General features: G+C 51.4%; 1 protein-coding gene across 2 annotated transcripts; it reads right to left on the bottom strand.

Moving 5' to 3' along the window:
* Nucleotides 1–719: 719 nt before the first annotated feature.
* On the bottom strand, nucleotides 720–27,439 carry TRIM3 (tripartite motif containing 3). Of its 2 annotated transcripts, none has more exons than XM_081540950.1 (12): nucleotides 27,265–27,439; nucleotides 18,854–19,019; nucleotides 11,047–11,278; nucleotides 10,668–10,819; nucleotides 10,279–10,459; nucleotides 9,264–9,996; nucleotides 9,044–9,147; nucleotides 3,318–3,485; nucleotides 2,965–3,133; nucleotides 2,643–2,713; nucleotides 1,420–1,560; nucleotides 720–1,297 (listed from the first exon to the last, which is right to left on the bottom strand). In XM_081540950.1, exons 2-12 carry the CDS (start codon nucleotides 18,982–18,984, stop codon nucleotides 1,145–1,147), a joined length of 2,235 nt encoding a protein of 744 aa, XP_081397076.1. In that variant the 5' UTR covers nucleotides 18,985–19,019; nucleotides 27,265–27,439; the 3' UTR covers nucleotides 720–1,144. The 2 variants fall into 2 exon arrangements, with proteins under 2 accessions (XP_081397076.1, XP_081397077.1); XM_081540951.1 differs by having other exon boundaries at nucleotides 11,052–11,278.
* Nucleotides 27,440–27,980: the final 541 nt, after the last annotated feature.

The following is a 27,980-nucleotide window of genomic DNA, read 5'->3' as shown; positions in this document are numbered from 1 at the left end:
ATTCTCTGCCAGTTACCATGCTGGGTGCAAGGGGCCTAAGAATGAATGAGGTGCTACAACTTACCAGTTAGGAGTATGACAGCTCTAGATTCAGGACTGGGCTCTGTTCTTACTTAGCAATAAAGAGCAGCTTCAGCCTTTTGTAGAGAGGGAGAAATCATAGACCCTACTTCCCAAATCACTGAGGGCTGCTGGTAATTATCTTTGGAATTGGCAGCCAAACCTTGGCAGAATAGAGCTCAGGAGGGGGTGCCAGGACCCTTGTTCCACTGTAGGGAAAGGGCAGCAGTTTTGGCTCGAAGAGCAGGAGAATGAAGCTGAGCTCAAAGTCTTCGGGACTGAGTTTTCCAATGCCCCGAGTTTCCCATGGCCTCGGCTCATCCCAGGTCCCTAACCCAGGCCTGCGCCTCAAGGATTGCTGTCACCCTTACACTGTTCTCCCCACAGCTACTGGTTGTGTTTGGGTAAGGGTCCTTTCTCAGCCCTAGAGCAGAGAACCAAAGACCTTCCTATTTCTGCAGGAGACGTGGGCCTGGGGACAGGCATTTAGAGGTGGCTGGGTTCCAGGGGCTCTGCCTCTTCTCCTGAAGCTTCAAAACATCAGGGCGCATTTGGAATCTGGGTCCCCTACCCAGCTGCTTGCCCCTCTTCTCATCAAGAGCTGGTTGTACCCTCATCTCCCCTTCCAAGCCCCATCCCACAAGAAAGCAACAAACCCATCGTGGTGAACACATTTACTTAATATGGGGGGTGGGGTATTGCTGCCTCTGTCAGTGTGTATAGGGTGGTAGGGAGACAACCAGAGGGACTTTTGCCCTGGAGTAAGAGGCTGTTCTGGCCCCAGGCTGGGGGGTGGGGAGCAGACTGAGGAGATGGGGAGGTGTGTAAGGTGGGGAGGGGAGGGTGAAGCTCTGCACACATCCTTGGGACCATGGTCCAGGCCCACCCAGTCACCAAAGCAAGAACCGAATAAATAAAGTGCAACCGTGGGGGGTTGGGAGGGGGGAGAGGGAGGGCATCGGGCGCACCCACGCCCACAGCCCACATTCAGTGCTGCCAGGTCTGGCCCACCTCCCGGCCAGACCATCTTGTCCAATCACCCCTATGTCCGTCCCTCCATGAGCCAGGCAGGGCCCCTGTGCAGCTACTGGAGGTAGCGATAGGCCTTAAAGCAGTGGTTGCCGGCGTCGGCCACTACCACATGGCCATCCGAGGTCAGTGCCAGGCCCTGGGGGCCATACAGTGGCTCTGCAGATGTGTTGATATAGGACAGGAAGGAGCCAGAGCTGTCGAATACCTGGGGAGGGAGTGGAGATCAGAGGGAGAGGTGAGATCAGGCAGATGAGCGGCATTTGGGGAGGGGGTGCGCGGGGCCCAGCAGGAAACCTCAGCCTCATGCCACCCCTGGGCCTTTCTCACCTGGATGCGGCTGTTGCCCCAGTCGGCCACGATGATGTTCCCATTGGAGTCCACAGCTACCCCCGTGGGAGCGTTGAACTGCCCATTGCCCTCGCCATGGGAGCCAAACTTGAAGAGGAACTCCCCGTCGGCACTGTACACCTGGCAGAGGAAAGGTCTGGGGACTGGGGACCCGGCCTCAGGCAGAAGGCAGGGCCTTGGAGGAGGATGGGGTGAAGCCCCAGGGCTGAGGACCCCCAGATCTGCAGCTGTAAATCAGTTTCTTCTCCCTAGGCTTCACGTCCACACATCCCACTGCTACTGGACACCCCCGTTGATGTCCCTTGGGCAGGCTCATCTTCCCCGGAAAAGCAGTTCATTCTTCCCAGTGACTGGCAACACCCTGGTGGCCACAAGTCACTCTCAACTTCACCTTCTCCTCTGCTTGACCTCCAGTGAATTACTGTAAGCTGCTGCTGCTGCTGCTGCTAAGTCGCTTCAGTCGTGTCCGACTCTGTGCGACCCCATAGACGGCAGCCCACCAAGCCGCTGAGTCTATGTCAAATCTGTACCCTATGCATACAGTGCCACTGCAATGGTGCTCAGCTGGATTACTGCAAAAGGCTGATCTTTCTGCCTCTAGTCTCGCCCCAGCCAGAGCGCTCTTTCTAAGACACACAAGATTGCATCACGTTCCTGCCTGCAATCCTTCAGTGACTCCCCATAACTCTCAGGAAGAGAGCAAGCCCCTTCAGGGAGTGAGCAAGCCTCGTTTCTCACCTGGCACTACTCCCCCCTCTTCAAACCTCATCTGAACTCCCTGAACTACATGGTAAGAGCTTCCACCTCCTTGGCTTCTCCTGTCCCTCCGTCTTCTGGTTAATTCCCACTTGTGCTGTAGGTCACTCTCAGTCTCACCTAAACCAAGTACCCCGGCTATGCCCTCACCTAGTTTCCCAGCACTCCCGTAGCACAGCATCTGTCACATCACGTTACAATATCCTGGCACCTTTTTCTCAACCCCACTAGACCAAAATCAAGAAGACAGGGAACATATTTGCTTTCACATAGTGATTATCCACAGCTTCGAGCACAGTTCCTGGGACAATGCAGCCACGTCACCAATGTTTATTGAGCAAAGGGATGATCTCGGGGGAGAAAGCAAGGAGGTGAGGGAGAGAGGGGTCTTGTGGAGGAGGAAAGGATGCTGGGACAGTGGTCATGGAGGGAGGCAGGACACTGACCTTCACTGAATGGTTATGGAAATCCGTCACTACAATCTCATTCTTGTTGTTCACAGCCACAAAATGGGGCCCTGAAACACAAAGTGGGCTCTCTGGCAGTAAGCCGGGAGACTGAGCGGAGTGGGGAAGAACATCTGTGGTGACAAAGCTGGCTGTGAGGAGATGGTGGGGTCTCTGGGATGATGGCGCTAGGGTACAGTGCAGGGACAGGGTCCCCCCAGGGCCAAAATATAGGAGAAGGGGTCTTTAGAACTGGGGCATGTAGCGGAGTTCTCTGGGGCTGGGGTTTTGGGAACTAGGTCTGTAAATTCTCCTCCAGTACCTGCAAAGTGGCGGTCAGTGGCCCCACGGCCCCCAAAACGGCCCACCAGCTTGCCATTGGGCTGGAAGGTGAAGACGCAGCAGGACTTGTTGTCAACCACAATGATATGCCCGTTCCGGTCTACAGCCACTCCCTTGGGGCCCATGAGGCGGCCAGCTCCTATCTTGGTCTGGAGGAAGGGGTTACCCGTTAGGGGCTGCCTGGTGGGGAGAGGAGTCCCAGCCTGGCACCAAAACAGAATCTTAGGCTGAGGATGGATCGGGCAGTCCAGGCCCTGACCACCTGGAGGCACTAGAATGGTCACCGCGGCTGGCCACCAAGGCTGCAGAGTAGAGGGATGGTAGGCCTCTCACCTTGAACTTGCCCTCAGGGGAGAAGATGCTGACCCAACGGTTGTCATAGTCTGCCACAATAATGTCTCCATTGGTGTCCACGGCCACACCCGTGGGGCGCTGCAGCTGCCCAGGTGAGCGCCCTCGGACCCCGAAGCGAAACTTGAACTGGCCTTCATTGGAGAAAACCTACAGCAGAGGAGTGAGGGAGGGAGAGGGCAGGAGGGGAGAGACTATGGGCACAAAGGGAAGGGAGCAGGATCCTGAGGGAGGAGACCCCCCCCATTCATTCATCACTCAACCAGCACGTCCTGACACCCTGCTGGGGTACAGGGCAGAATCAGATGTGGCAGACCTTAGGGGACATGCAGCAGAGTTGTGACTGGGATTGTGAGGATGTGAAAGGGAGGAGGGGTGGTCAGGAAAGGCTCCAAGGGCAGGGGCAATCTGAGTTAACAGCCTCATAAGGATGCCAAGAGATGAGCCAGAGTTGGCAGGTAAAGGAGGAGGAAGAAAGGTGTTTAAGCTGAGTCAACAGTATGTAAAAGGCAGAGGGTTCAATATGTACACTACGTGAGTCCAGCATGGGCACTACTTGTCCAGGGTGGCTGGACTGCAATGGGCATTTCCGTAAAGAACAGAAGAAGGCTTTATTCTGGATATGATGAGGAGTCACTGAAAAGTTCTGGGCAGGAGAATGACAAGAAAAGATCTGACTCTGTGCTATAATATGAAATATATTTGGTCTTTGTCCCCAGTGCCTGGCACAGAGCTCTTCAAACCCTGAAAGAATTTCCTGATCAGTAGCAGTGTCTTTTGTCATTCACAAGGAGCCCCTTGTGAGTTTATGCTAACGAGGGACTTGGAGTGGGACCCCTAGATAGCTTCAGGATGAGGCTGGTCACCAGAAAGACCATCTGATTAAAGGGTCAGAACTTTCAGCTCTGCCCACCTACCTCTGGGAAGGAGAAGGGGTGGGGAGCACACACTAAGCTCTATAAATCCTCTTGAACAACAAGATTCTATGAGCTTCCAGGTTGGTGCCAGGAAGGTGTGTTCCCCAGTTCCACAGGGACCAAAGCTCCTACACTAAGAGACCTCATCCTATGTACTTCTTTTCTGTCTGTTCACCTATATCTTTTATAATACCCTTTATACTAATAAAGGATATGATAGACATAATTAGATGTTTCTCTAAATTCTGTGAGCTGCTGCTGCTGCTGCTGCTGCTAAGTCGCTTCAGTCGTGTCCGACTCTGTGCGACCCCATAAACGGCAGCCCACCAGGCTCCGCCGTCCCTGGGATTCTCCAGGCAAGAATACTGGAGTGGTTGCCATTTCCTTCTCCAGTGCATGAAAGGGAAAAGTGAAAGTGAAGTCGCTCAGTCGTATCCGACTCTTAGCGACCCCATGGACTGTAGCCCACCAGGCTCCTCCGTCCATGGGACTTTCCAGGCAAGAGTACTGGAGTGGGGTGCCATTGTGAGCTGCTGTATCTAATTATTTGAACCCAAGGAGTGGGATGTAGGAACTTGCAATTTATAGCTGGTGGGTCAGAGTATAGGTGACAACCTGAACTGTCGATTAGCCTCTGAAGAGGGCCATCTTATGGGGCTGAGCCTTTAACCTGTGGGGTGTGATGCCATCTTCAGGTAGTATCAGAATTGAGTTAAATTCATAGGATCACTGGTCAGTGTCCACTGAGAATTGGAGAACTGCTTAGTGGTACTAGAAAAAGCCCATGGGAGCTTTTTAAGAAAAAGCATACTAGGGATTTCCATGACAGTCCAGTGGTTAAGATGCTGCGCTTTCACTGCAGGGGGTGAGAGTTTAATCCCTGACTGGAGAACTAAGATCTCGCACACCACATGGTATGGCCAAAAATTTTTTTTAAAGGAGTAAAAAAAAGAGCACTCTGGCTGCAGGGAGAAGTCGAGACTGGAAATTGCTGACTAGTCAGAGGTGCTGCAGAGATCCAGGTGAGAACTAACGCTGGCTTGGACCAGGGCACTTGCTGGAGGGAAGTAGATGGACTCAAGAGACATAAGGAGGAAGACTCAACAGGGCTTGGTAGCAGACAAGAAAGGGTCAGGTGAGGGTCGGGGGAAGGGAAAAGGATTAACCCCTCCAGGTTATGAGGCTGATAAAGTAATCTGGACAGACTAAACCTTTCAACCTCTCGCCCCTGCTTCTACTTCCCCCACCTTAGCAACATGATCAGATCTCCCCATCCTTAAAACACTACTTTAATGGTTCTCTTCTCTATAGCTAAGCCTTCTTGCTTATTCCTCATAGCCGAAACATCTCTCTCTGCCTAAGTCTTTGTTATAACTCTAGGGATACAAGGTAAATCAGAGCCAAGAGCAGCCTTGCAGAACTCAAGTTATAGGCCTTGGCCTTACTCTTGATCCAGACTTCTTCCCTCTTTAGTGTACTGAGGTCCCCACGCCTGCGTCATTCCCATTGTTCAGGTCTGCTGGGATGTTTGAATTGGTCCCACCTATGGACGTCACTTCTTCCTGAGATGGACCTTCCACCGTGCCCTCCCTGGCTGATCAGAACAGCCCCTGGGTTCTGCCCTGGTCCCCTGTGCTTGGACAGCACTTGCCAGCACAAGAAGATAGGCACTACGAGCTGAAGAGCTGCTGTGAGAGAGATGAAAAGGTACCACCAGATCGGCAGTGAAGCAACACAATTGCGTCCTTCACTCCGAGCGGCTTTGTTTCTATCTCAACACTGAGGCTTTATGGGGGGTCTTACTCTTCTCATCCTATCCTATCCCACCCCTTACAACTGGCCAACTCCAATTCATCTTCCAGTTCTCAGAATTCCCAGGTCACTTCTTCAGAGAAGGTTTTAATGATCAATTCTACTACCTGAATTAATACATACATATAAAGTTAGGTCTCCATGATACACACTTTTTAGCTCTTTTCATAACTGTCACTTCTGTAACTAAATAACTGCTAAACAGCCTTGTTCCTTTCTAAGGATGTAAGCCCCAGCTGGGGCATGGATTGTGTCTGTTTTGTTCGCTGTTGCACTGCAGCACTGGTATAGCAACTGGCGCACAGCAGACACTCAACAAATGAATGAATCCATCAGCTCACTCCCAGACCAGAACTGGACACCTCTCCTCAGGTACTGCATGGTTATCTCAAATTCACCACACATGAAAATGTGAATTCATCAACTTATTCCCAGGCCCGCTCCTGAACAGAAGACCACCTACCCAGGGCACCAGGCGCTGCAGTTCTTGATCCCTCCCTCTCCTTTGATATCTGATGGCTCATCAAAACCTGCCATATTTGCTTTTTAATCTCTAGAATCTACCAGTGCCCTACTTTGACCCTTAACATCTCTCTCTTATGCCACAGTAGCAGAAAGCAACTTCAGGACTTGAGTCTACTTGGGTGAGAGACTAAGTAAAATAAAACAAGCAAACCAGTGGTTCTAGTAAAGAATGAAAAGGGCCAAAAAGGCTGAGGGAGCTCAGAGGACAATGTGATTAACATTCTGCCTGAAAGAAATGAGGATGCTTTCACAAAAGAGCTGATAAAATTTCTGGACTCAGACAATTAATTACACAAAGATGTAATATAGCCAAATCAAATCCTTCATTCAAAAATCACAAAATGTTTTTTCTCTTCTGTCAGCTGATGCGGATTCAACACAAGGAGAAGATCTGTCTTGGCTGCCACCATAGCCAGCTCCAAAGGAGGAAAAGTTCACGAGGACTCCAATCCTCATGAACCAAGGTGGGAAGTCACAGTCTATCTGGAAGCCTGGCCCATACCAGACCTGAGGACCCCAGAGTGAAAGCAGCAGAAACCCAGCTTTAGAACTGAAAGCCAGCCTCCTAGCAGCTATGAGGTGGCTATGTGGGTGGGGGCAGGGGCCAGGAGGATCGCTGCAGGGGAAGTAAGTATTTGGAGCGAGGAGGGGGCTGCACTAGGCCTTCCCTCTGAAGTTCCCACCTTGAAACAACAGACAAGCACAGTCCCTTGTTGGGAAGACAAAGTGACATATGTGTCCACCCCAGGAGAAGTTTCCCCAACCTCAACTTTTGTGCCATAAAGCACCCTTGGCATAAGGAGGAGAAACGGAGTTGGAGGGTGGAGGGTATTACAGTAGGCCTCAGCACCAGCCCTACCCATCCACCTGCTCCACTCCTTGCTATGCAGGATGGACCCAAATGCCTCCCTGTGCTGACCTCTCTTTTCCTCTATGCTTAGTAACAGGGTGGGAATAAAAGCAGGCTAGACAGGCTGGTGAATACACTCATGGAAGAGTTCCTGGCTCCTTCAGTCTGCTAGGAGGAAAGCAAGGGCCAGGCGGAGCTGACCCTAAGGTGACAGACCTTTGGGAGAGTCGTATCTGTGACAGGGGTACTCAGGCAGAGGGTTGGGAAGAAGTTTAAACATACAGGTGTGAATTAAGGCTCAAGGACAAGTTTTGCTGTTGGACAAAATGGTTCCAAGAACTGAAGCTTTATAGTAGTTAGAAGCAATCCTGTTCAGTATCAAAATCAAAATCCCATAGCTTCTGCTCCCAAACCATTTACAGCGTGACCTCAGCTACTTCACTCCTAATAGTAGTCTCCTCCAGCCCCTCTCTCCAGCTCCCTGAACAGCCTCCTCCAGCACCTTCCCACCTCCTGGCTTTTGTTTACAGCCCCCACCTGGACAATGATATTGTCAACAACAGCTAACGTTAGAAGGTTCACTCAGTGTCAAGCACAATACATTATGTCAGGCAGCCCTCTGAGGTATTCTTTTCCTAATTTTACACATGAGTTAACCAAAGCTCAGAGAGGTCACATGACTTGTCAGTAAGTGGCAGAACTAGGATTCAAGCCCAGGTGTCTGGTTTCAGACCTTGAGCTTTGAACCGTGCTGCTGCGTCTAACATGCTGGTGATTGCCACTAGGCTCTGCCTGCTCCTAGGCTCACCTACAAGGAATAGAGAGAGAAAACCACATTTTCTAGCTTTATGGAGCCCACAGTGCAGCAGAGACCATGTCCCCTTGAGTGGTGGATGCTCCACTCAGGTGTGTGAGGCATTAGGAGGGCCAGGGGCAGGACCACCTATGAAATGCATTACATTATAGCCACTGGAAGGCGCCGCTTTCACAAGTTAGTCACCCTTTCATGCACTGGAGAAGGAAATGGCAACCCACTCCAGTATTCTTGCCTGGAGAATCCCGGGGACGGCGAAGCCTGGTGGGCTGCCGTCTATGGGGTCGCACAGAGTCGGACACGACTGAAGCGACTTAGCAGCAGCAGCAGCAGCAGCAGCAACTGGACATTTGCAGAGACTAGCACAGATGACACACAGGCATGTTGGAAGACAGTAGGGGAGGTGCAAAGCCTGCATCCCGACCACATGGTGGTGAAAAGGGCAGGATGTAAGCCAGCCAAGTGGAGACACAAGTGGAGGCAGAGGGGAAGGAAGAATGAGCCAGATCTTTGGGGTCTAGGAGCCGGTCTGGTCTGACCACAGCCTGGGAGGTAGAGGCTGCCAGCTCAGTAAACCCTGGTGCCTAACTGTGAAGTTGCTGGTTACTGTTGTGGCCAGTAAGGTTGGGGTGGCAAGTGGCTGGGTGAGGGGTGGTGCTATGACTCATTGTTCTTTAAGGAAAAGTACTATCTGCAGGGTTTCACCTTTCCTTCCGGAGATACTCTGTTTCTCTTTTGAGTAGGCTATATAGCCTGAGAACCTCTATTTTGGTGTTAGGGGAGAGCTTACCTGGATACATTGGTTGTTGCTGTCTGCTACCACTATGCGGCCGCTGCTGGCTGCGGACACACCCTGTAAATTGGTGAATTCACCCTTCTCCCTTCCACGACTCCCTGTGGGGAACAGATGGAATGGAAACAGACAAAAATTCACACTGAGGTCATTTTGAGCCTCTGGCCCCACCTGCCCCGCCCCGCCCCTTCTGGCTCAGCCCTCGGCCCCGCTGTACCAACTCGGAAGACTAGCTCATCCTCGATGGGGTTGTCCTTCCGTTTGCCGCCCGTGCTGTACATGGAGCTGGGCCTTCGCACAGCCTTCTGGCGCACGTGGCTGCCCGGGCCGCCAGGAGACTTGACGCGGCGCTTGACATCATCCGGGGAAGGCGGCAGGTCCCCAGGGCGCAGGGCACGCACGCGGAAGGGGCTACCGCGCACCGGCTGTCCGTAGAGCAGCACCGAGAGGAGCAGCTCACCTTCCGTACGCGCTGTGTATACCAGCTCGTACGTGCCATTCTTGTGGTCCACCACGGGCACCGGCAGGCGCGTGCCATCCGGGCCGGTGATCTCCGCACGCAGCTCGGCGCTGCCTGTACGCACCAGCCGCCCATCCTTGTCTTTGGTAGTGACGGTGAGCGAGGCGGGCTGGCCCACCAGCGCCTGGCGCAAGCCCTCGCCCGTGGCCACCGTCTCGTGTGCAGTGGCACTGGTAGTGAGCAGCGCGCCCAGATTGAGCACCGATCTCCGCAGCCCGTCGACCTCGAGGACTAGTTCCAGCTGCGCGTTCTCGTGGGGCCGCTCCGGGAAGGCCTGTGCAGCCAAAGCCGCCAGCCGCTCTCGCATATGCTTGCGCACCAGCAGCACCTCCGGGGCTGAGCCCAGGCGCAGTGCCTGCTCCGCGAAGCTGCAGCTACTGCCGATGTGTTCCTGACCCTGACGCAGTGTGTCTAGCTGGGTCTGCAACACCTGAGGAGGGGTTCCAGGAGGCTTGGGTGAGCAGATTGGTGGGGTGGGGGGAAGGCTAGGGAGGGGGTGTTTCTTGTGATTCCTGATGAACGTGTACTATGGCATGAGAGAAATACAAGAGGGTGAGTACGGACAAAGGACACAGATGCCCGCAGCACCTACAGACCACGTGAGGAGGTGGAAAGCAGAGGCCAGGGGAAGGTGTGCACAGGTGTGGAAAGGCGGGGAAGGCAGCAGGCTGTCTCAGGATGGACGGCGGTGGGAAAGGGTGAGCAGACGCACCTTCTGCTTGGCCCCACAGATGGCCTCCAGGTCGCTGACCAGAGCCTGCTTGCGCTGCTGCAACGCTTGCTCCAGGTCCTCGAAGGCTGAGCTGATCTGGGCCAGGGCCTCTGCCTTGCGCTCCTGCAGCTGCTGGCTGATGCCCCCGACTAAGGCGATAGCTGCGGACAGCTGTGGCAGTCTGGGGAGGGGAAACATCTCATCCTGGGGCTGCTTGAGGGTGCCCGCGCCAACCCATCCCTTCTCCCTGGGGACCCTACCGCTGCCCTGGACGAATTCCCCTCCCTGCCACTTCCCTGTATCTCCACCCTCCCCAGGGTCTCTCTTCTGCCCCTGCGAAAGCACCACCCCAGATGGCCCCACCAGCCCGCTTTCCACCAGGCGCCTACCGGCCGCGCACCGCCTCGAGCTGGCGCTGCAGGGCCGCCTTGTGCTGCTCCACCACGTCGCGCAGCAGCACCGTGCCATGCTCCCGGTGCTCGCCGGCGCGGCACTCCCCGCACATGGCCGTCTCACAGGCCTCACAGTAAAACTCCATCGTCTGGCAGCATAAGGACTCCAGTCAGGCATCCACTAGACACCAGACGTCTTTGTCCCCTCCCCTCCCCCACCTGCCCTCCTTGCCTCTCACCTTCCAGGCGCATCCCCTTACCTGGACCACTTTCCCCAGAGAAACACCCTCCCACCCACAGCCTCTCAGCCCCCTCCCCCGACCCCTCCTCCCCCTCCACCCCAAGTCCTGGCCTCACTGGGCCTGCTTGGGCCCACCTTGCCTTCATGGTTGGGGCAGGAGAGGGGGCGGCCAGCCACTGCGCTGAGGGGGTGGGGGTCCTCGGGGTCGTGGGCCCCATCGGGCGCCTGCTGCATGGCCTCCATGAGGCTGCTGATGAAGAAGTTGTTCTGTAGTGCGGAGACGCCCTGCTCGGGGAGGATGGACGTCTGCCGGCACACTGGACAGGACAGTGTCAGGCTCTGGGCAGGGATGTAGTTCTGGAGGCATCTGGCCAGGGAGGAGGGGGCGTCAAAGGAATGAAGGGGTGAGGTGGTGTCAGCATGCCCCTCCTCTCACCTGCCACAGGTGCCAAGCCCTCTCCTCACAGGTGTGCGGTTACATTCATTTGGAAACCGCTCTGGTTGGCACATGCATCCAGTCCTGCCAGCAGGGGTAAGAGGCCTCCTCTCTCGCAACTGGGTGGAAACACACCCCTGACGTCTCTCAGAAGAGCAGACGTATCCGCATTCCTCACAGTGTGCACAAACACAGGTTCACCTTTCACAGGTGTTTACAAACCCTTCTCACAGAAAATGTGTGACTGCCTGTCCCCACCCCCCTGCCATTAATTCATTAAACATTTATTGACTGCCTCCTCTTGCCAAATTTGTGCCAAGCTCTGGGAATACAAAGATAAAGCACAGTGCCTACCTCTAGAATACTTCCAGTTTACAGAGGAAAAAAAGTAACAAAATTAGCGTTCGTAGAAGTAAAACAGTGTGATGATTAAAAGCATGGGTCCTGAAGTTAGGCTGCCTGGGTTCAATTCCCAGGTCCATCACCTATTATGCTATGTGACCCTGACAAGTTACTTAACTTTTTATGTGCTAAGGATCCCTCCGTTGTAAGATGGAGACAGTACAGGCTTCACAAAGTATGGAGAATTAAATGTAAAGTGCTGACAAAGCCTGACTCACAGAAAGTGCTATATATTGTAGACTATTAGCATTTGTTGTTGTTCAGTCATAAGTCGTGCCCGACTCTTTGTGTCCCCATTGACTGTAGCACACCAGGCTTCTCTGTCCTCATTATCTCCCAGAGTTTGCTCAAATTCATGTACGGGTATTAGTATCACTGATCATTAATATAAGGAACATAGGGACTTCCCTGGTGGTCCAGTGGTTAATCCCTAGTGGCCCAGTGCTTAATCCCCCTCGCAGTAGGGAGCCGGGGTTCAATCCCTAGTAAGGGAACTAAGACCCCATATACTGCAGCTAAACAGGGGCACTACAGCTACTGAGCCTGCATGCTCTAAAGCCTGCATGCCACAGCTGGAGAAGCCCGTGTGCCACAAGACCCAGCGCAATCAAAACAAGTAAATAAATATAAGGAACACAGAAGATGTAGTAATAAGGAAATTCACAGAAGGGGCATCTGGCCAAGGGTGGGTGGAGCGGGTAGCCAGGAAGGGCAGAAGAGGAGGTGACATAAGCAAAATCTTCAGGGACAAATAACTGTTAGTCTGACCAGAGAAAGGAGCAGGGAGAGGAGGAATGGGGGGTCCAGAAGGTGACCAGAAACAGCACAGTATACTAGGACATTATAAGCAGTTTGAGGTGACTAGAGAGGACTCCAAGGCAAGGAATGGTAAGGGAAGTCTGGAGAGAGAGGCAGGGGCCAGCTCACGGAGGGCTCCTGGGCCACACAAAGGAACTTAGAAGTTACTCAACAGCAGGAGGGAGTTGCAGGAGCATGGTAGAGCCAGGTTTACACTTTATCAAGCTCCTCTTCACTCTCTCTGTGTGGAAGGTGACTGTGAATATGATGAGACAGCAGACAAGGGATGGTAGCATCTTCCTCCTTAGCACCCAGCTACCATTTATTAGGCACAATGTGCCAGGTACTGTACACTTGATGCTTGTTAACAGACTCAGAAAGGTTAGGTGCTCCAAGATAACAAAGCTAGTGAACACGAGAAGCAGATCCAAGGTAATGCATGTGTTTATGCAAGATACCAGACCACCTGACCTGCCTCTTGAGAAACCTGTATGCAGGTCAGGAAGCAACAGTTAGAACTGGACATGGAACAACAGACTGGTTCCAAATAGGAAAAGGAGTACGTCAAGGCTGTATGTTGTCACCCTGCTTATTTAACCTATATGCAGAGTACATCATGAGAAACGCTGGGCTGGAGGAAGCACAAGCTGGAATCAAGACTGCCGGGAGAAATATCAGTAACCTCAGATATGCAGATGACACCACCCTTATGGCAGAAAGTGAAGAGGAACTAAAACGCCTCTTGTTGAAAGTGAAAGAGGAGAGTGAAAAAGTTGGCTTAAAGCTCAACATTCAGAAAACTAGTATCATGGCATCTGGTCCCATCACTTCATGGCAGATAGATGGGGAAACAGTGGAAACAGTGGCTGACTTTATTTTTCTGGGCTCTAAAATTACTGCAGATGGTGACTACAGCCATGAAATTAAAAGACGCTTACTCCTTGGAAGGAAAGTTATGACCAACCTAGACAGCGTATTAAAAAGCAGAGACATTACTTTGCCAACAAAGGTCCATCTAGTCAAGGCTATGGTTTTTCCAGTGGTCATGTGTGGATGTGAGAGTCAGACTATAAAGAAAGCTGAGCGCCGACGAATTGATGCTTTTGAACTGTAGTGATGGAGAAGATTCTCGAGAGTCCCTTGGACTGCAAAGAGATCCAAGCAGTCCATCCTAAGGGAGATCAGTCCTGGGTGTTCATTGGAAGGACTGATGTTGAAGCTGAAACTCCAATACTATGGCTACTTAATGCAAAGAGCTGACTCATTTGAAAAGACCTTGATGCTGGGAAAGATTGAGGGCAGGAGGAGAAGGGGACGACAGAGGATGAGATGGTTGGATGGCATCGCCAACTCGATGGACATGAGACTGGGTAAACTCCGGGAATTGGTGATGGACAGGAAGGCCTGGCGTGCTGCGGTTCATGGGGTCGCAAAGAGTCGGACACGACTGAGCGACTGAACTGAACTGAACTGATGCGAGATACTCTTGTAATAGTCTAGGCAAGAGGTGAGGAAGACCTGGATTTAGGCACTAGCAATGGAGACCAAAGGACCACAGAGGATGAGATGGCTGGATGGCATCACCAACTCAATGGACATGAGTTTGAGCAAGCTCCGGGAGATGGTAAAGGACAGAAAGCCTGGTATGCTGCAGTCCATGGGGTCGCAAAGAGTCAGACATGACTGAGCAACAGAACAATAACAATGTAGACCAAAGGAACAAATTTGAGAAGTGTTTAAGAAGTGCAGCCAGTGGGAGGTGTTGTCTGATTAGATATGGGGAGTGAAAGATGAGCCTGGGTTGACTCCCAGGATCCTAGCTTAGATGACTAAGTGGATGGTGGTGCCATTCACCACGATGAGAAACACAGAAAGAGGACTAGTTTACAGGGAAGTTCAGCTGTGGCCTGGCTTACTGTAACACTGGGGCATCCAGGCAGAGGGGATCAGTAGACAGCTGGGGAGAAGGCATGTTAGAGAGAGAGGGAGGCCACCAACATTCAGATGGCTTCTGTAGCCATGGGAGAGGATGTGATCACCAAGAAGGGGATTACAGTGCCAAGAGCAGGACCCAGCAAATACTGAATGAGGAGAGCAAAGAGGAACGGGCAGAGAGAGAGAAGGAGAGAAGGTGTCAGGGCAGCCAAGTGAGTGGAGCAATTCCAGAAGCAGAGAATGAGTAGTCATCACTGTCAAAAGCAGCTGAGTCAGGGAAGGCAAGGATGGGAAAATATTGCCAACTGAAGAGTGAATGGGAGGTTGGAAGTTTGAGTAAAAAGGAGGTTGAGGGGTTGGATGGCAGCTGGGAAGGACAGAGGGACAAAGAAGAGTTCTTATCTGTAATGGGAGGCTTGAGCATGTTTATAAATCGACGAGCCAGCAGAGGAGGGAGGGAAGAGACTAGAAGACATGGGACAAGGTCTGGGGATGGGAGAGTGGCTCAGGTTGGCTTGAAGAGGAGGAGTGGATGGATGGAGGGAGGGGGAAATGGAGGTGGCTATACTTGAGCACTGGGGGCCAAAATTAGGATGCCTAACTTGCCTCAGGCAAGGTTAGCGGCTGAAAGCAAATGAGTGGGCGAAGGCGGGTCCAGGCGGACAAGGAGGCTAGGACTCAGCACTGAAGGGGGGAGGAGAAGGGTCTTACTAGAAACAGACTGATGGCAGCTGTGTTTGCATGCGTGCTGTCGCTTTAGTCATGTCTGACTGTTTGAGACTCTATGGACCACAGCCTGCCAGGCTCCTCTGTCCATAGAATTCTCCAGGCAAGAATACTGGAGTGAGTTGCAGTACCCTCCTCCAGGGCGTCTTCCCGACCCAGGGATTGAACCTGCGTCTCTTAAGTCTCCTACATTGGCAGGTAGTCTCTTTACCACTAGAGCCACCGTGTTTGGAGACCACCAATTTGTGGAGGGAAGATCTGACTGGTGCAAAGTTTCCCATATCTTCAATCTCCCCTCTTAATGTTGTCTACACCTCTTGATCTGAATTAATTATCTTATTTATTTAACAAACACTATGTGCCAGGCACAGTTCTAAGTGCTTCACAAATATTAACTTATTTGTGACCTAGTTTCCTCTTCAGTCTTCTCGAGTTGAGGGTGGTTTTGGTCTCATACTCCACATTCCTCAGGGCCAGAAGGTGGGGTTGAGTCCTCCCTACCCCCAACAGGAACATTTCTAAATTCTCCTTCTTCAGCTCCTTGGAAGCTCAGGCCTTCTGTCTACAACACCCCACCTTGCTGTTGTCTCTGCTGACTTAATGGTTGCTTCCCCATTGGCTGAAGTCTTTCTCCTGGCTCTCTCTCTTCTATTACTCCCCTCCCATCCCAACACACACTCCTGCCCTTATTCTCAATGACTCTGACATCCACCGAGTAACCCACCCACCATCAAGATTTCTTAGTTCCAGGGTCTTCCCTGGTGGTCCAGCGGTTATGACTTTGCATTCCTAATGTAGGGAGCATGAGTTCAATTCCTGGTCAGAGAACTAAGATCACACATGTGTGCATGACGTGAGGAAAAAAAAAAAAGATTTGTTAGTTCCTAAGCCTCTTCACCCCCTTACTCCCAGGATCCTTTCCTCTACTTAACCTCAGCTATCTACTCCTATGTTCCCAGCACCACCTATGTCTCATCAACTCTGAAGTCTGCATTTCAACCATTCGATTTAGTTTCCCCTGTAGCTCTCTTCCAAGCTCGCCGAATCTGGGGTTTACCCTGCAGAATACCTTTGAACTCATCAAGAACCCACCCTATGTGTTGCTCACGCCTGGCTTACGATGGCTTCCTAACTGGTTTCCTGTTTCCACTCTCGCTTCTGTAGAACCCACTCTTCCACAGCAGCCAGAATGAGCTTTGAAAAACCCAATTTATGTCACATTATTTCCCTGCTAAAGAAAATCCTTCAGGGTTTCCCACTGCATTTAGAACAAACTTCAAACACTTTCCTAAAACTGCCAAGCTCTCCCATGAACTGTTCTGACTCTTTCCTACCTCACTTCACCCCACTTTCCTCCTTACTCATGCATGATGGCTTCTCCTCCGGTCTCTGAACATGCCCCAATTACTCCTTCCTTAAGGCTTTTGCATGAAACAGTGCAAAGATGATCCCGATGCCTCGAACAATGTGCACATGCCTGTTTCCTTCTCACCCTCAGGTCTTGGATCAAACGTCACTTCCTTGGGGAAGCCTTCCCTGATGACTCTATGTAGACTAGCCCCTGGCCCAACCGCCCTCATCTGCTCCCTATTTATTTCCTGGAAAACAGTACAAACTGTGACTCTCCTGTTTGATTATTTGCTTGCCTACTGTCCATCACTTCTCACTAGAGCATAAGTCTTTGAGAGCAGGGACCAAGGGATAAGTGAATGAGTGGTAGTTGGGAGAGAAGGCTCTGCAGTCAAACCTGGATTCAGACCTTGACTATTTAACTTGCTGCAGAGCCTTGGAAATATTTCTTACTTAATGACTCTGAACCCTAGTTTCTTCTTCTCTAAAAATGGGGATAATAAAGTATCTGTTGGAAGGATTAAGTAAATCAATACATGTAAATCACTTAGCCAGTCCCTGGCAAATAGTGAGCAATCAATACATGGTAGCTATTGTTATAATTTCTCAGGCACTGATTTTTTTCCAGGAGTGTTCAGTGATCTGGGTGTAGGAGAAGGTGTGGAGACATCTAATTACAGCTCAGATCCAGGATTGGGCTTTTGCCATATGGGTTTGGAAGAGGACAAACGTGTATGGTCTGCATAGGATTCAGAATGGGTAGGAAAGACAGGGAATCCAGGAAGGAGCAGATAATTGGGAGAAGAGGGAGCCGTCAAGGGCATTAGACATCTACCTCCAGTCAAAGCTGGTGTACTGAAAGTGGAGTGATGGGAGCCAAGAGTGGGATGCTGGAGCTTGTGGCCACAGAAGAAGTGGCATTATTTTGGGTGATGGAAAGATCCAGGGTGTCTTTGGGAGGGTGTCTGACTGAAGTGGTATGGAGGGCATCCCTGGAGAAACAGTCAAGAACTAAGAGGCACAGGTAGGTAGTGAAGTCAGCCAGGTTGATGTAAGAATAGACAGGAAGGCTGAGACTGTTTCCAGCTGATGAAGAGGAGAGAGAGCAGCAGAGCTGGAACCTAAAAGAGCAGGGCTGGAAGAGAAGAGCAGCCCTGGGGCAGCAGGTTCAGTGAAGGGGCTGGGGGGCGGGGTTGGGTGGAGGCAGTGGTGACAAGACCTAGGGATCTGGTAACTCACTGAAGAGCAATAAGGGATGAGGCTGGAGAGAGAATACTGTCAAAATACAGATGTGATCATGCATGAAACCCTTCAAAGGCTTCACATGGCTCTCAGGGTAAGAACAAAATTCCCTAAGAGGTCCTCAAAGCCCCTCTCGGTCTGAGCTCCAGCTCTGTCCCAGGCCACTCTCAACTGCACTCACTATGCTCCAGCCCCGCTGTCTTCCTCTAGAGCCTCTAACCCGATGCAGTTCCTCATGCCATGTGGCCTCCCCATGTTCTGTCTTCTGCCTGGAAGGCTCTGACCACTCCCTTCACTCAGTTAACTCCCATTCAGCCTCTGGATCAGACCTCAGGGAAGCCTTCTCTGATTTTCTAAATTCTAACAGATCCCATCTTACCACTTTATTTGCAGCACTCATTCAGGGTGCAATATTACATTTATCTGTATCAATATTACATTTATCTGCAATATTACATTTATCTGTAGTCTGGCTGTATGATGACTTGATTACTATCTTTCTCCTTCACTATACTGTCAGCCCTTTAAGAGCAAGGATCATATCTGTTTTTGCTTATCACTGCTTGCCCAGCACCTGGGACAGGTCTGGTGCACAGTAGTTGCTGGATAAATAAGTATTTGTTGAGTGAATGAATAATAGATAGAAGCCCAGAGGCTGGGAGGGGTTGCCTTTCATTCAGTGCCTCAGGACGACAATGAGGATGGGCAGGGAGGACAGACTTAACTTTGAACATCCTCCCACTGGTCAGAAATTTCTGGTGCCAGAGCTGGTTGAGAGCCTCAGCTCTGTCTGATTTCTCTGGTGATGTCAAAGGCTGCCTCAGGGTTTGAGCAGGGGCACAGAAGGCCCCGTTCTGGGCAGGAGGTGCAGCCTGGTGTTAGGAAACCACTGGCCCTCTCGCAGGCCCAAACCTTCATCTCCTGTAGGTCGGGTTCATCTGCTCCCCTCTACGTGTGCACACATCTCCCTCACCTCTTACAGGTTTACACATGCCACTCCTTCTCCAGAGGGCCTGCAAGGTCCTCCTCCCTCCCCGGTACACACCCCCTCACCTTTCACAGAAGGTGTGCAGACAAGGCAGAACCTTGGGGCACCGGTACCGATCCAGGCAGATGCTGCACACCAGGAACTGCTTGTCCATCGGCTGGACCTCTGGGCCAGGGCTGTCCTCCCTCTTCGCCATGGTGCCCACAGGTGGCTCCTGCCACTCACACCAGCCTGTACCCAGAGAGATGGTCAGCACCAGGGAAGCCAGCACTCCCTTCCTCCACCTGATCCCCACCACCCATAGTCCCTGAAGACCACTAGCCCCATCTCTTCCCTGCCAGGAACGCAGCAAGGTCAAGTAGGTGGACTAGGGGCCCTCTGAGCCTGCTGCTCTGGTCAAAAGCACAGGCATCAGGTTAGAGTGGACTTCAAACCCAGCTCAGCCTCTTCCCAGCTATGTGACCTTGGACAATTCATATATCCTCTTTGAGCTTCAGTTTCCATAATTTGCAGTTATGGGAATACTAATCCCTACCTGAAATGGTTGTTTGGAGGATTCACATTTGTGTCCATCAAGTGCACGGTACAGGGATATCCACTTTCACTGACATACTCACACTTTATCTCCTTTGCCTCCCCTAAGCCCTCCCCCAGGAGGCTTTTCTGATAGTGTCTCTCCTCTGACCACCTACAGCCCTTCTAGCTGTTCTCTGACCCACCTCCCAGCACAACTGCCCAGAGTTGCATTCTTCTCCACATCCAATCAGTATCCAGGTCTCATGGATTCTGCCTCCCAAATATCTTATCCCCTTTACTCCAAATGCACAGATACCACCCTCACACGCTGCCACCAGTTCTCTCCAACGATACAGCAACAACCTAACTGGTGTCCTTGTCTCCTCACCTATTTGTCATCAATCCCTCTTGCAGCCAGAATGAAGCTTCTAAACACAGATTCCATCTTGTCACTAACTCGCTATTTAAATTCTTTCAATGGTTCTCCATTGTCCAGAGGACAAAGTCCAAACTCCTTAAACTGGCCAACAAGGCTTAGCTTTGTCTGGCCCATACCTCCCTCTACAACCTCACATCTCATGATTCTGTGAGCAGTCACACTGGTTTCTTTTCAGTTCCTGGAAAACTCCTTGTTCTCTTTTGCTTCTGGGCAGTCACACATTCTGTTCCCTCTGCCTGAGATCCTCTTCTAACCTCTACTTTGTCTGACTAATTTCTCGATTATCTTTCAGGTCTGCGCATAAATGTCACTTCCTCCAGAAGGCCTTCCCTGATTTCCTGAGGTCTGAATGAGGTGCTCCACCTTTGCATCATTCTGTACCCTGTATTTCATCCATTCTGGCCCTTATACACTACACTGTAATTTTCTTGTTGTTTCTTGGTTTCTTGCACTCTATGCAGAGTTCTTGAAGAGAGGTATTATATTTTATTCATTTTTAATCCTAGCACTTAGCACAGAGTCTGATATAAGGATTGGTTTGTATTTATTGAAGAAATTCAGTAATTCAATAACTATTTATTAAGTGCCTACTTTGTACAGGCACTGGGGATAGAGTGATAAACAGAACAGATATGGTCACTGTCCTTGTGGAGGGGAGGTGGTGACAGATATTTAAAAAGTAAATAAATGAATATATATATATAATTATTAATTGGGGGAGGGGAGTGCTACACAGAAGAACAGGACGCTATGAGAAAGTTATGAGGTTTCAGCTGGGTGATTGAGGAAGGCCTTTCCAAGCAGGTGACTTTTAAGCAGAGCTTTGAGGGCTAGAAGGTAAATGACAGGGATGAGGGTAGAGGCATTAGGGAGTGAGGGAGGGAATTTATTCCAGGCTGAAGGAACAGCATGAAGGAAAGTTCCTAGGCAAAAAGATCACTGAGAACCCAAAAGGACCACATGGTTAGAACAAAGGAATAAAAGACTGGGGGTAACTGGGAATGAGATGACAAAGGACCTTGATGTTAAGAATCTGGGTTTTATCTCAAATTGGGAGGGAAATGATGCAATTTACAAAAAAATAAAAATAAATTAAAAAGCTATTCTGGTGGCTACGAGGATTGAAGAAGAGCCAGGTGGAAGCAGTTAGACCCCTTGGGAGGCTACTCCAGTTCTTTAGGTAGGCTGATGTTGGGTATTAGCAGTGTGTTAGTTGCTCAATCGTGTCTGACTCTTTGTGACCTCATGAACTGTAGCTCTCCAGGCTCCTCCATCCATGGGATTTTCCAGGCAAGAATACTGGAGTGGGTTGCCATTTCCTTCTCCAGGGGATCTTTCTGACCCAGGGATCGAACCCAGGTCTCCCAGTTTGCAGGCAGACTTTTTACCATCTGAGCCACCAGCCTATAAGCAAAAAGGTGGACTGAGCTGAGAAATAACCATGAGGTTGAGTCAAAAGGATATCATGATTGACCAGATGTGGAGGGGAAAGGAATAAAGCAATAAGGACTCACAGGTTTCTCCCTTGAGCAGATGGTGGACTGTGCCCAGAGACAGTGAAGCTGAGGAACTGATCTGGGCCATTCCATTCTAGCCACGCTATGTCTGAGATGTGATAACCCAGGTAGAGTTGTCAAGTAAGGAATAGAATATAGGAGCTCAAGGGAGAGGTCTGGACTGGTTTTGGACTTGGAAGAACTGGCATATTAATGATACTTAAGGCAATGGTGGGGCTTCCCAGGTGGCTCAGTGGGTAAAGAATCTGCCTGCAACGCAGGAGATGCCAGAGACTCGGGTTCGATCCCTGGGTTGGGAAGATCCCCTGGAGAAGGGCATGGCAACCCACTCCAGTATTCTTTCCTGGAGAATCCCATGGAGGGAGGAGCCTGGCAGGCTACAGTCCATAGGGTCGCAAAGAGTCAGATATAACTGAAGCGACTGAGCATGCATGCACGCACAGCAATGATAATGGACAGGACCGTCTAGAGAAAGAGAGTGAAGGCTGGGAGGAAAACCAAGAGTGTATGGGATCAAGGAAATCTGGGAAAGAGAGTGACTCAAGAAAGAAGGAGCAGTGAAAGAAGATAAAGACTGAGGGTATCCTACAGATTTGGATGTGGTGGAATGGGAGGGGCAGAAGCCAAGTCAGAGTGATGGAAGGATGACTGGAGATGAAGAAGTTAACACAGTGGATGTAAGCCACTTAAGAGAGAAACATGGCCATGAAAGGAGGCAGAAAGATAATCAGACTACTTCAAAACGGGCAGCGAAGAGGAGCAGGCCGTCCCTCTCTGTGCCCAGCTCAATGTAGCATGGGCCTCTCTAAAGACAATGAGTGAATGCAGAATGAATGAATGCAATGGGGCCAGTCCAGAGCCCTCTCCAGGTTTGTGGAGGGGCTGGAGAGAGGCTTGGCTGCATGTGTCTCATGTTTATGTGAGGGTGGGCATGGGTAGGGTGGAAGGCATCCCTGTGAGCATTCTCCCCTGATGTGGGCACTGGGATTCTGAGGTTCCTTCTCCAGATATGATGGGTTCTGAATTTGGAGACTTAATACAAAGACAACAACCCAGCAGGAAGAGGACAGATTGAGGGTTGGCGGAAGGAACAGGAGGCCAGGGCCAAGCTGATGCTTCTGTTTGGCAAAGGGGAGGGCGGGGAGGAAGAGTAGGAGTGGTCCACCCGGCCCTTCTCGGGCAGCTGGAAGTCAGGCTCCGCCTCTCTCCAAGCCCAAGGGGCTCTCCCAGCCTGTCACACAGGGGCGGGGATTGGGCTCCATCCAGGCACTGACAGCTCCTCCCTCTCTTCCCCTTCCTGCTTCAGTTCCCCACCCAGACATGCTGGGCACGCAGCCGCTTAGGTCATACCCACCCCCCACCCCCACCCCCCCGCCCCGGCCTAAATCACTAGGCTCCCTTCCTCTCTTGGGCTTCTACTCCCACCACTCCCATCTCACTGCCCCCAAGGTCCTATAGGTCACGGTTTAAATGAACTGTTTATCACAGCAGGCACTCGGAAGATCTTGAACTCAGAGCTGAGATTTCACCCTGCTTCCTCAGGCTGCCTACTGCCATCTCTGCTTCCCTTATCCTTCCCATCTTTTAATTGAGGTTCTAAAGGTTTCCTCTTTCAGCATTCATTCAGCACCTCTGCTAGGTCTAGGGATACAAAGATAAATAGTCACAGCTTAGCCTTCATGGATTCCACAATCTAATAAATAAGAGTAGGTAGCCTTTCCCTTCTCCAGGGGATCTTCCCAACCCAGGGATCGAACCCAGGTCTCCAGCATTGCAGGTGGATTCTTTACCGTCTGAACCTCCAGGGAAGCCCAATAAATAGATTACTGCAGTGCAATATGGTGAGGGCTATGATGGGGAAGGACAGATTGCTAAGAGTCACCTAACCTAGATCCTGGGCAAGGGAAGAGCGTACTAAAGGTTGGAGGTCAAGGGAATTCTCCAGAAGAAAGGGCCATTCAAGAGCTCCAGGATGGGTAAGAGTTACAGAGAGCGTGTCTTTTACAACAGGAGACTGAATCAAACACTGTGACAGGGGAGGGCTAAGAAATGAGATGGAGTGGTAGGCAGCAGTTAGATCACAATGTTTTGTTGGTCTTATTAAGGAATTTAGACTTTACCCTACACTGGTAGGGGGTTAAGCCTTTATCCAAAGAGCAAAGGAAATCTTTTAGGGGCAGGGTGGGGAGGTGGAGAGGGTGTAAGTACAGGGTGAGGGAGAGAGGAGAGTAAATTTTTGACCGCAGTGTAGAAAAAAGATGAAGGGTGTCACAAGTAGAAAGTTAAGAGACTGCCATGATATTCTAGAGGAGAGATGAGAGTGACCTTGATTAGTGGAGTAGCAAAGGGGAGGTGAGAGAAGTGGATTTCATAGCAAGAAATCACAGAACTTGGTGACCAGTTATTAGATATGAAGAGTAGAGGGAGAAGAAAGAATTAAGAGATGATTCATGGTTTTCTAGCTTGAAAACTTTGAAAAGACAAGCAGTTTGAATGGGAGGGTGACAGGCTCAGTGTTTAGTAAAAGGAATCTGAGGTGCCTACGGGACTTTCTAGTGGAGAGATCCAGCTGGCAGTTGGAAAGATAAGCTGGAGCCTAGGAAAGAGGTTTGGCCTGGAGATAATGAATTTGGAGTCCTTGGTGTAGACATGGTGCCTGAAGCCATGGAAGTGGATGACATCACCCAGAGAGGGTATAAGATGAGAAAGGAGAGCCTGTGACTGTGCCCCAAGGAAATTCAACATTTAAGGAAGCAAAGCCTGCAAACAAGCTGAAAAGATGTGGCCAAAAAGGCAGGAGAATCAGGAAAGATATCCTGAAAGCAAATGGAGAAGAGAGCTTCATGGATAAGAGAACAGTCTTCACTGTGAAATGCTGCAAAGAGTTCCCATGATCTAAAGCTCTAAAGAAGCTGGTATTAACCCCAGGGAGTATGGTTTCTAAGGGCTGGAGGAAAGGAAGCCAGATCCAGGGGGCTGAAGAGGAAGTTGATTGTGAGCAAATGAGGACAGCCAGTGCTGATTCCACTAGATCTCTGACATCTGCAAAGGATGTATTTCAAGGCTTTTCAGTTTCTCCAAATTCTCAAGCAGCATCTAATTTCCTCCAGGACTTCCCCATACAACCTCACGGGAGTCCCAGTATACATTACTTACACAGCTGTGAGTAAAGGTGGGTGACCAAGACATTGTTAAACAGCGGCTGCAAGAGGCCAGGTAGGTTCACTCACTTCTGAAAATGACTTTCTCGTGTTCACTAGCCTCCAAGTGTACTTGATCATTTGAAGCCTCAGCAAAATGACAAATGCTGCAGGTTACTGTCTCCGGGGTTTCTCTGGAACAGTTGAAACCTTGGAGGAGGTAAAGTCCTCAAAGCCAAGGAACCCTTGCACTAAGATTGGCAAGGAAGGAAAGTGATGAAATTTGCAGTACCACTCTCCTCGCCCCCTACTGCCAGACTGAGTAGGTGAATGAACCATTCAATCAGCTGATCAACCTATCAAGCAATCAAATTTCCTGGGCACTCTGGACAAGGCCCTTAAAACAGTTACTGGATACACAGTGCTGAAACAGATACACTCCCTGTCCTTTACAAGTTCTCAGACTAGGGTGGGAATCAGACTTGTAAATATATAACCTACAATCTGATAAGTGTCATGATATTAACATATTCAAACTACAGTGGCAGCAAAGAGGAGGAAGTATCTAACTCTGAAGGTGAGGGAGGAGAATAAAGAAAACTTGCAGAAGAAGGGATATATGAACTGGATCTTGGGGGACAAATAGGATAAGTACATTGGGAAAACAGTGCGTCAAGGAACAGAAGCATGAAAAATTAAGAAACATGGACCAGCTGGGCAAGAGAGCAAGACTCAAAAAGCCAGTGGCTGTACTTGATATCACGACTCACTTGATTTGAGTTCTCCACTTGCCCTCTCCGGCTGCTCCTTCACTGTCCATTCCTTATCTCTCTAGTTCCTCAGAGCTTTGTTCTAGGGCCTTTTCTCCTCTCACTTTCATACTCTGGGAGATCTCACCATCTCCTATGGTTTCAGCTACCATCCACTTGCTAACGACTCTCAAAGTCTTATCTCCTATGCAGAAAACTTTCTTGAACCCAGACCTGTATATCTAGCTATACCTAGGACATCTGTACAGGGATGATGCTAGAGACTAGTCTAAAACTGACTTCACTTTCCCCTAACCTACTCATCTTGCTGCATCTCTCATCTCAATAAAAGCCACCACCATCCACCTAGCTTCATCAGCCAGAATCCTGGGACTCTTCTCAATTCCTTCTTATCTTTCAATTTTCAGATGCAGGCTATGACTATATCCTTGCTTCTGTTCCTAAAATGTGTCTTGGTTAAAGGTCAGGAGTTTCAAGGGCTAGTCCTGACTCTCACTAACTTCACTAATGCAAGGTAAGACTCTGGACAAGTTCCTACTCCATCCCCTTACTTGCAAATTGTGTGTGTGTGGGGGGGGGGGCATATCTTTTTCTTCCCCAAATCTGAGATTCCCAAGGTTCTCTGTCCAGCCAAAGGTCTCTACAGATTGTAATATGTGTCCATGATCAAATCCAACCTTGTACAACCTTGAGTATTTGATTTCTGGTTTTCACAGCAAGGCCAGGTGTGTTAGATAGTGGTTGTAGTTGTCTACCTCTCTTGCTGAGTTGAGTGCACCAATGACACTCCTTCTGGACACCCTCTACCCTAGCCTAGCAAAATGATTTTGCTCCATTTTTCTGAACACAAGTTCTATACAAACTATGGGCCTTTGCTCAGGCTCTTCTCTCAGCAAGAATGTCATTGTCCCCTGAGTGGCTGAGGCAGCACCTGGCACACAGAGGGTGCTCAGTATATGTTGGTGACAAGAGAGCCATGTTTAAATCACTGCAGTTCCCTCTCACCAGACAGAGAGGCAAAATCAAAGGCAATAACAAGACAAGGGAACAAAGTTCCAAGGAAAAAGACCTCCACTCAACATAAAGAAGCTTCCCCATAGCAGAAGGTAGTAAGTGCTCTGTCACTGGAGGCATGCAAGCCAAGGGAGGCAGGGCACCTGTCAGGCCTGCAGCTGATTCCAATTCTGCAGCAAATCACAGCCTTGCTTAGGGGAAAATGGGCACTGATGAGCTGGACAGACAGGCAGGGAGAGACCTGTGAAAAAGACCTCTGCACCTGCTCCAACCTCCTGGATCTCATCTTCCTCCAGGGGCCAGTCCTCGTTTACGCTTTCCACATCAGAGACCCTCGCACAGGAACAAGCCCAGGACCGGCGTTTAGCGGACTGACCTCCCTGGGGTGCAGCCTGCCCCTCCAACCTGCAACCATCTGTCCCTGCAGGATTGCAGCCCATGATCTGAAGCCAAGTCCAGAAGGGAGGAGGCCAGAACCAGGGAGGAGCCTGGGGTCCTCCAGGCGGGGCCCTGGCTGCATGGGAAACAGAAGGGTCCTTTCCTATAAGAAACAGCCTCCAGATGAGGCTGCCCGTCCTGAGGCCAGGGCTAGAGGAGGAAAGGGTGTCCCCTATACCCGCCGATGGGCCTCTAGGTGCCTGAGGGTAGCAAGGGGTGGAAGTGTCTGCACCAGGGAGAAAGGAACCCTCAGACAAGCTGGGCCACTAGATTCCAGAGTCCCACTCAGCAACCCCACCCGCGCCCCCACCCCCCATCATCCTCGGCCGCACTGTTCGACACCCTCTGCCAACATATACAGGCTCCCAAACCCTGCGCTCTTCCAAGGAACCATCACCCATCCACCCGCGCCTCCCCCCTCAAACATGGACCTCACGTGAGCAGCCACAGCCCGAAGAATCCCCCCACGGCTCTCACGGACAGGGACACGCCTCACGTGGACAGAGACAGGCACAGCTTTTGAAAAGCATCTATGCCCCCACCCACAGCCACTCGGACAGACACATCGCCGCTCCGACCCAGACCGGGACCCGGGCAGACAGGAACACAAACGCACCCCTGGGGGCCGCCCGTCGCACTCACCGCGGCCAGGCAGGATGGGAGGGCCAAGACCCGGACTGCGGCCACTCCGAGGGGCCCGCGGCGCTGCCCCTGCTGCTAGCGCCCGTCCGCCCGGCCGTGCCCGCGGCGCCGCCCCAAGTCCCGCGCCTCCGCCTGTCCCCGCGCCGGCGCCGCCGCCGGACCCGCCGCACAGGCCGGAGGGAGGGGCCGGGGCGGGGCTGCGGACCAGCCGGGGGAGGGGGCGGTTCGGAGACCGAAGACCCACCCACGCCCCGCCCGCCGCCGCGGAGGCCCTGCCCACCCCTACCCCACCCGCCCAGATCTCCCGACTCCCCTGAGGTTCCTGCAGGAGGTGCCTCGGCGGTCGGGCTGGGCAACCCTTGAGCCAGATCCCGGATCCCGGATCCTCGATCCCCGCCAGCTGCCTCTGACTCCCGACGGTTCCAGGAAAGGGCAGCGTAGTCGGTCTCAGGGACTGGTCGGACGCTCCAGTTCGAAAAGGCGGCTGGGCAGCAGGGTTTTCGGACTGGGAGCGGGTAAGGGCTGCCTCCTGGAGGTGCCCTGCCAGGCTGTCTTGGGGGGCTCCCACGGACTATGCTAGCGTGGTCTCTGCTGAGCCGGGGGGAGACAGGAATCCCCTGTGCCTAGGCCCGGATCTCTGGGCGACGGAAGAGCCCCCAAGTGGAAGGGCAGTATCCAGAGCTCTGGAAGGGGCTGACGGCCGAGAAAGATGGGGC

The sequence above is a fragment of the Giraffa tippelskirchi genome, chromosome 11 (assembly GCF_054371585.1).
Source record: "Giraffa tippelskirchi isolate mGirTip1 chromosome 11, T2T-mGirTip1v1.2.pri, whole genome shotgun sequence".
Taxonomy (NCBI): domain Eukaryota; kingdom Metazoa; phylum Chordata; class Mammalia; order Artiodactyla; family Giraffidae; genus Giraffa; species Giraffa tippelskirchi.
Note: the sequence above shows the minus strand (reverse complement) of the source record. Positions and strands in the feature narration are given on the sequence as shown.